The 8648-nt window shown below is 23.7% G+C and overlaps 2 protein-coding genes across 2 annotated transcripts; both read right to left on the reverse strand.

Moving 5' to 3' along the window:
- Positions 1 to 738: 738 nt before the first annotated feature.
- Positions 739 to 7413, reverse strand: LOC145846588 (mediator of RNA polymerase II transcription subunit 21-like). The gene is made up of 5 exons (XM_082953284.1): positions 7363 to 7413; positions 5539 to 5650; positions 4271 to 4371; positions 3189 to 3338; positions 739 to 966 (listed from the first exon to the last, which is right to left on the reverse strand). The coding sequence occupies exons 1-5, from the start codon at positions 7402 to 7404 to the stop codon at positions 877 to 879; spliced, it is 495 nt and encodes a 164-aa protein (XP_082809410.1). The 5' UTR covers positions 7405 to 7413; the 3' UTR covers positions 739 to 876.
- A 630-nt stretch (positions 7414 to 8043) lies between these two features.
- Positions 8044 to 8403, reverse strand: LOC145838765 (centrosomal protein 20-like). The gene has a single exon (XM_082946392.1). The coding sequence runs from the start codon at positions 8401 to 8403 to the stop codon at positions 8044 to 8046; it is 360 nt and encodes a 119-aa protein (XP_082802518.1).
- Positions 8404 to 8648: the final 245 nt, after the last annotated feature.

Genomic DNA, 8648 nt, shown 5'->3' on the forward strand with positions numbered 1-8648 from the left:
TCTCTTTACAAGTCTCGTAATCTTATTTACATTGTTTGATAATAAATGAAACAAAACATAAAAAAAGTCTAAACTGAAGAAAAAAAGCTGTAACTACTAATAATAACACTAAACAAACACCAATTTTTAAAGATATCAAAAGTAAATTATAGTATATTTAATAACTTAAAAATTAAATACTTAAATTGCGTTTTGTTTTCAGTTTTAAAGGCTATACACTACTTTAAAGTATAATTTGGAGTGACAAAATAAAATAGTGTAAATACCTAAACTACTACAATAAAATATTATTTAAATTGTACTTGTATACAAACTTTTTCTCACTATAATTTTTCAATTAAAAAACACTTTAGTTCTAACGTTTTAGTATAAAAAATAATTTTATTTTACATTTTCCAAGTAACTTTGACTAAATAACTTTAAGTACTTATTTATTAAAATTAGAATTAAGTAATCTTTTAGATCAAGTATATTAATAACTATTTGAAGAACATATTTAACGATTTCTTTTTATTATTAACTGAAATTTAAGAAAGATTGTATGTTTAAAAGTAGAAAAGAAAAAAAAGAAGACAAGCTATTTCTAAAACACAATGGTAATTTCAGTTGATATTAACTTAAAATAATATATCAAATATTTGGTACATGTTTAAAATATAAAAAAATTAACAAGGTAATAAAAATGCTTTATTTCAAGTTCTAAAAATATAAGTATAAATTACAAAACTTAGTGATACTTTCAAAACTTATAAACTTAAAATAAAAACAAACGTCATGATTTATAGAACTATTTTTAAGACAATCAACATATCAGTCAAACTAAACACACAAAAACCTTCAACATTCATTATCTATACTATCTCTTTATATATCTAATTACCGCTGGGGAAGGTCAGAAAAATCACCAGTGATTTCACTTGAAGGCGGTAGGTTTGTTGTTGGTAAACTTCCACATACAAATTCCGCCTAAAAACCATACAATAAATGTTAAGTTAAGATTTTGGTTTAGGTAATTGTACAAGCATGTTTAAGTATTTAATACTATTTAAAAAAATTAGTTTATTACTAATGACATATTAAATGAAAAAAAAGTATATGATATGGGTATATGATTAGTATACATGTTATTATTTGCTGATCATCATTGCGATATAACAACTATTTTCAAAGATTATAGCCATAAAATCTAAAACATTTTTATTTACTAAAAAATTATTAGAATGTAATAAAACCCAAACAACCAGTTAAATACCAAAAATTGTAAGAAAACTTGAATTTTTCATATAATCACAACTTTGGTTTCAATTAATTGGATAAATTGATTCTGTTTTAATTTTATTTTTCAAATATTGAAAACAGTTTTAATTATAAAATAAATATAAAAAATAGTAAAAATGTTTTTCTTAATAATTTAAACCAAGTCAATTAAACTTTTAAGTACTTTTTAATAACATAAATACTTCTCTTCAATTGAAAAGTATGATACTAAATTTGCTTTAGTATAAGTTTAAAAGTAAACATAACTAAACTAATTTAATATAATAGTTTAATTTCTTTATTTCAATAAAAAAATTAACTTAAAATATATGTACATATATAAATATATTTGTTACTAAACAATGAACTTCACCATACGGCTAACAACAACAGCATTCGAGACAACCCACTACCCGTTTCGTCCTTGTTACGACTCATCAGGAAGGCATATTCGCTGATGTTGTTGAACTTGTGGTGAAGTTCATTGTTTATATCAATGGCAAAAAATATGTCAGCTTTGTTGATGATGGCCGAAATAAACACTAGGTCATATTGTTGTTAGAAAACTTACAAAAAAAATATCTATACAAAGATGGAATAGTAGTGACGCAAAAACCAAAATACATAAACAACAAATTAAACAACAGCATTTTAAATAATATTATATGGAATATATTAAAAAGCATCAACTGTAAGTTACAGGAATTCGAATATTTGAATAAAAAAGTCAGCCTGAGTTTTATCAAACTTGCCTTGAGTGAGCTTAAGGTTATGACAAAATAAACAAAAAAGTAGTAATAGTTAAAAACTGAAAAAATACTACAAATAATTAAAGCTGGAATACTTAAAAACCAAAATTATAATACTAAAAGTTATTCAGGGTTGCCACAAATAGAGTTGAAAACAATTTCCTAACTTTTCTATGTAATTTGCTTGACTTTTTTTTTATGTATTTTTTATAACTTTTTGTAAGTTTTCTCGAACTTCCAATTTTCATGTTCAAATACTCAAGAAGTACCACTATAAAACTTTCTTTAAATTGTCTTAAATTGTGCACAATGTATTTTTGAGATAATTGCCACATGTAAAATAACTTCCAGCTAAAATCTAAGGAAATCGAATTCCAACAAGGTGAAAGTTTCTTCAAATCGTCTAAAATCTTGCACAGGGTGTTTTTATGGTACTTGGCAAACGTAAAAAATTTTTTAGCTGAAAACTCAAAGGTTGTCAATATTTATAGCTCTACCCTAATGAACACCTATTGCATTAAAAATTATTTTTATCATCATCTTTAACAAGCCATTCAAAAATTTTTTTAGAAAGCCAATAATTCTTAAAACATGTTAGTTTTGACTTTGAAATAACTGAATTATGATATATCTACAAAAAATTTACACAAATATTATAAACTGATCTAGAAAGAAAAACAGCAATGATTAGTCTGAGTTTAAAAACCCTATACATAAAGTATATGGTTTTCTGTGCAAGTAATTCTAATTAAAGACCTTAAAACTAAAAATAAATTTACTCTCTACCACATAGTAAATACTTATTAAGTCAGATCATAAAAGTTTTAAATTATTCCAAAAATTCAATTAAACCCTGAAAAAGATAAACTGCAATAGTAATTTTTTTAGAAAACAACATTAACAAATTGCAGTTTTATTGATAATAAACTTTCTTAAAAGACCATCATTATATCAATTTTCTTGACATTTCCTTACTTTTTTTCAAACCCCCCCACCCCATTTTTTCCTGACTTTTATCTTTTCTTTATTTTTCCTTACTTTCTTGACTTTGTGGCAACCTTGGTTATTACTTGAAAAAAAATATCTAATTGAAAATAGTTTTTAAAAAGAAAAAAAAACTTAATAGTCTGCAGGTCTCAGATACCTGAATGAATGTCAAGCCATAAACTATTTTTAAACTACCTCAATTTTTCTAGCTTCCAGCTGTGATTGTGCAATATCAACAAGAGCTTCCTGGAGTTTGTTGAGGCCTTTCTCACCTTGCTCGATGAGTACCCTCAGCTTTTGAGCTTCTTGTAAGTTGTCAGCTTCCATTTTTCTCAAGTATTCTGCCTGTAGAATTAAATTTTTATCTAGCTAGCAGCTATTATAATTTAATAAAATATCATTACAACCCATATGTTTTTTATAGGTTATGCAGTATTGTAAATAAAAAAAGGACGAGTAAATTTATAATTAATAAAATTTGATTAAAAAATTTTCTATAATTTTTGATATATGTTACCAGTTGTTTTGTTTCTTTACGATGTTAAAAATGTATATAAACTAATATTAATAATATATAATTGCAAACAAGTCAAACTCAACTATAAGAGATATAAAAACATATTCTAAATATTAACAAGTAAAAGTATTTAAAAATAATCTTTTAATTGAACTTTAGCAATAATAAATAAATAACAAAATGTTAGAAAAAAAATCACACTAAGCTGAGTAAACAAAAATAAATTTTGACCATAGAATTTTCTTTATTTGAAAATAACCTCAATGGCAAACTTATTTAAAAATAATTTAAATTTTCAAAAATTATTTCTTTGTAGTATAAGTAGAATGATACTTGATCAAAACTTACTATTTGAGTTAAGCTAATCCAAAAAATAAGTTACCTTAGTGCAAACAAAAAATAGCTTATTCTATACTTAAAACGTTTACCATACACTTGCTTGATTAATAATTTTAACTTATTTTGAAAACAGTAAACAACAAAAATTTTATTTAAATAATAACCTAAAATTAATATGGCAGGTTTTAGAGAATTAGTTTACAACTTAGTACAAAAGTTAACAAGCTTTGCAAAAACGATATATCAAATAACTTTACTTTTATACACTTAGTATCAAACTAACTTAGTATCTAACTAACTACATAAGACTTTAATAGAAATTATAAACTAATACAATAACTTATTTATAATTGAAGTATCAAATAAAAGAATATATTTTATTTTTTAGTAAAAACAACATGACCTAGTAAAATATAAAAACCTGTTGTTCTACAGTACTATCTTCAGATGGAAGTGTGTCTACAATAACATTGATATCTTTTGCCGCTCTGAAGATATCATTACAGTAGTTTTTGACAAGTTCTGTTTGTTTTTATTACTAAGATATATTGTACAAAAAATTTTTTATTTACTTTAACAAAATTATAAAACTACTCATTGTTGTATTCTAGACTAAAACTAAGTAATTAATACAGTATTTAAAAACTAGTTTTTAAAAATTTCTGAGTAAAATGGATAATCTACTGCACCATAGAGCGTTCTTTAGTATAAATACAGTTGTATTTAAACTTTTGTAAATATAATTGGTATATAAGATAACATAATACGTTATGTTGCATTTAAAATTATCTACAGTTATGTTTGTATTTTGTACAAAAAATACTAAGTTGAAAGCTGTGTACTTAAGTTTATATTAAAAGCAAATTTTTAATAAAATAAGAGCACCAGTTAAACTTTGATAATAGTTTAATGTTGGACAAATTATACTATTATAAACAAGTAAACAGTGCAATTTTTTAAACTAAATAAGTAAAACTAAGCAATAAATAAAAAAAAAATTTAAAATCATTGTTGTAATATAAATAAAAAGACTTATAAATTTGAAACTTGGTATGTGACAGCAATTAGTAGTCTTCTATTAAGAAGAGGCTACATTATCTGAAAAAAGTTCTATGGGCGTAGTACAAAAAAAATCCTTTAAAGGCCACAAAATTTTTATAAAAAAATTTGTTTTGAAATTAAATCATATATAACAGAAAGGTGTAATAAATAAAATATAAAAGGAAGCAAACTATACTCAAAATCAAAAATAAAGCATGTTTAGTTAAAACGCAACATTGTAAGCTATAAAGTTTTCTTGGTTAACCTCATTTAGCCCTAGCTGCAGTTAGTAGAACTCTGGCTTATAACATGTAAAAAAAAAATTAGATAGTAACTTTTTATAAATCTAAACCTGAGTTTCCCAAATTATTTTTTATAGTCACCTCTTTTTCAAAGGATTTAAAAACAATTGCCCCCTTCATTACAAACCAGAAAATATCTACTGTAAGTTAGTTGTTTCTGGCTTGCTAAATATTGCCCCTCTCCCCAAATTACTAGAATCACTAAAAAGGGTGATATCACCTAAATCATTATTAATGGAAACAAAGCTTAAAGTTAAATATAACTGCTTATAAAATATTTCATTCTTTTAAAAATATTAAAATACCAACATTTAAACATGCATTACACTTATAAACAACAAATTACCATCTGCATTGTACTGCAGGTTGGTTGGTGAAACCTTTTCAAAGTCAGAAATAGCTGCAGCAGGTGCCTGTTGACCCAGTACACCTATGCTATCACACATCACTGAGGACATCTAAAAAATATTAAAACCCTAACATAAAATTGTTAATATTACTTTTCAATTAAGTATTAATATAAACATTAAAATATTTACAACTCAAAAAAAAAATCTGGTTTTATAACATATACAACAATAATGATTGTATAAATAAACAAAAAGTAAACTTTTAAGCTATAAGACCATCTTTCAAAAATATTTAAGCATTTTCACAGCTTGGTCTAAGTTTGTAGATTTTTAATCAACCTATACCAGTTAGCTTATAATGTTGAACTTTTTAAATTTTAAAGTACAAATACAAAAGTAATAATTTATTTACTTTACTCAAGATATTTTGCTTTTTGTCATGCAAGCTATACTTTTTAAAAGTTTGAAGCTCATTTTTTATAACCTAAGAGAAGATAGATTACTTAAGAATATGAATGAAAAATGAAGTTAAAAAATAGCTCTTCTTATTTATGTATTAAAATATTTTTTCAAAACAAACTACAGCTCAAAAGTTAATTAAAACTTTATATAATCAAATATAGCTTATTGTTCATACTTATAACAAAAGTATTTTTTATGGTAGTGGCTTAGAAACATTTATTTTTTACCTTTATACACAAGTACTTAGTTTCAGTTACATAAAAATTATTATTCTTTAAAAATGTTTAATAAGCAACAACTCAAAAAGTTATATTTATTTGAAAAAATATAAATTTCTATGCACATCTTATTTATAAGATTATGAGAGTAAAAAAGAAAAGACCATTTATATATTAACTTCTAAATTATAAAATTAAGTATATTTCAAAACTTATTTTAGTCATATCTAAAAAATATTTAAAGTTTTGCAATATAAAAATGCTTAAATAATTTCCTTTTAAACATATATTTTCTAGTTGTGGCAATTAAGCATTTTTTTTAAATTTGAACTAACAGAAGTTAAAGAATAAAGTGGACAACTTTGTAACAAAAAAATTATTTTTGAGTCTAACTGTTTAAAATATAATAAAAAACTTGAATTTCTACTACTTACATTTAAAAATTTATACTTATGTAGGGCTAGCAGCAATTTTTTTATAAAAAAAAAACCAACCTGGCTAGTAAACTAAAGTCAGTCTGAGCAGAAAAAAATGAGTCAGCGAAATAAATAAAGTTAATTTTTCATCTTATTTCTTAACTATTTAAACTTTACTTTTTGACTAATGTTTAATATGTTCAGCTAAGGTGGGTTAGGGATAAAAATATTAATTTAAAAAAAATATTTTTTTTTCAATCCTGACTCTGCTTTTTAAGCTCAGACTAACCTTAGAGTATACTCTCCAGCCAACACTTAATACTTATAAAAATTAAATTGTAGAACATAATTTTCTATTTGAATAAGATTTATTTAAGCACTGACGAGGTCTTTGACCGAAACTTAGTTTGCAAAATAAATTTTTGAAAGAATAAATATATTGTAGAACATAAGTTGACTAAAATATATCAAAGTATTGAAAACGAAACCAACTTAATCTCATTTACACTCTTAAAAAATTATACAGATTTTTTTAGAAAAAATTAATAAAATGTTACTAGAAAAAAAAAAATTGTATTTTTCTAATCTAACAAAAATGTGAAAATGTTAACTATCCTGAGCTGGCCTAAAAGTGTGGCAAATCCTGTTTTATAGTTGAACTAGTAAAACATCTTAAATTACTATACAGTTAAAGGTAAAAATAAAGTTATAACAATAAACAAACCATATTTACAGCATCTTGCAGTTGAGTGAGTCTATCAGACATTTTAATAAATATTCTAAATGTTCATATTTTATTACAACTTAACTCAAAATTTGTAAGTAACATTTAAATATAATCATCTTTTGAAGTACAAAAAGAAAATAAACTTAACATATAAATTTATGAAAAACCAAAGCAATTAAATAACATTTTTGAATTTTTGGCAAAAGAATTCTTTAGCATTAAGAAAATTTTAAACTGTGTTTTGAAATAAAAGCTCAACTTATTTAGAAGAACAAGCTGTTATATTAGCCAATACTGATATGCTTTTAAAATCAAAAATAAAATATTTTAATAATAAATTATGCTTAGGCTATTTATTTTTAATAATGTTTATACTTAAATGAAACTGTGACCTAGATTAGTAACATACATTAGTAAAAGCTTTAGTTTTAAAGTAATAAACTCAATATATGAAAAATCATTACAAAGTGATTTAATCAAACACTATTGTTTAGTTTGAAAATTAGTCTTATTTAAAAAAGATAAAATTTCTATCATAATACTAAATAAATAAAAAGCACATGTTGATAAAATTTACTTATTAATTAGTCTTATTTAAAAATATTTTTGAATGAATTATATAAAAACATAATAAGGGATCTAACATAAGTAATAAGTATATTAATAGTGAGTTTTATTTCACTCATTTTTCTCAGAAAATGCTTTTACTAGTGAGTACAGTAAAGGTACACTATAAGAAGAGTCACTTTCTTTAACATTCAACTCTTTACAAATAAAATCTCTATCCAATCTTCCATTTGGTTGTCCAGACTCAGCTACTAAAACAGATTCTGCATATTTATAGTTGTTAAAACTTAAATACTCTCTTATTAGTTCATTTATCATTAGATTTTCGTTGCTTAGTTTAGGTTTTTCATTGCTAGGGTCATCTAAGGCTTTAAATACTGCTGCTCTCAGCTGAGACTGAACTTCATTTACAATTCCTTTACTTTCTAATGTTTCCAATAACACTTTTTTTAGTCCTTCAATAGTTGCCATCATTAATTTTCAGTAAGTTACTGTCTCTTTCAGGTTCTAAGCAAAATTAAAACAGCAACTTTAAACTGAAAATATTCATGGTCGAGTAAGCACGAACTGCAATACTTATTTTGTCAATAAGTTTATTTTAGTCATATTAAGTTCAACTAACGACAAATTTAGTTCAAAAAATTTAAGAAAATTTAATGTTTTAATTTTTATTTAAACGCAAAATTATAATTTTTTTTTTGCTTGTTTATGGTTCA

The sequence above is a fragment of the Thalia democratica genome, chromosome 1 (assembly GCF_965202585.1).
Source record: "Thalia democratica chromosome 1, ktThaDemo2.hap1.1, whole genome shotgun sequence".
Taxonomy (NCBI): domain Eukaryota; kingdom Metazoa; phylum Chordata; class Thaliacea; order Salpida; family Salpidae; genus Thalia; species Thalia democratica.

What these genes read in the sequence shown, in the direction of transcription:
- LOC145846588 (XM_082953284.1), bottom strand. Translation starts at nt 7,404, where the DNA reads ATGTCTGATAGACTCACTCAACTGCAAGATGCTGTAAATATG. An exon ending in TGCAAGATGCTGTAAATATG is followed by an intron (nt 5,651 to 7,362) that starts GTTTGTTTATTG and finishes AATATTTTTTAG; the next exon opens with ATGTCCTCAGTGATGTGTGA. An exon ending in CCTGCAGTACAATGCAGATG is followed by an intron (nt 4,372 to 5,538) that starts GTAATTTGTTGT and finishes AAAAACAAACAG; the next exon opens with AACTTGTCAAAAACTACTGT.
- LOC145838765 (XM_082946392.1), bottom strand. Translation starts at nt 8,403, where the DNA reads ATGGCAACTATTGAAGGACTAAAAAAAGTGTTATTGGAAACATTAGAA.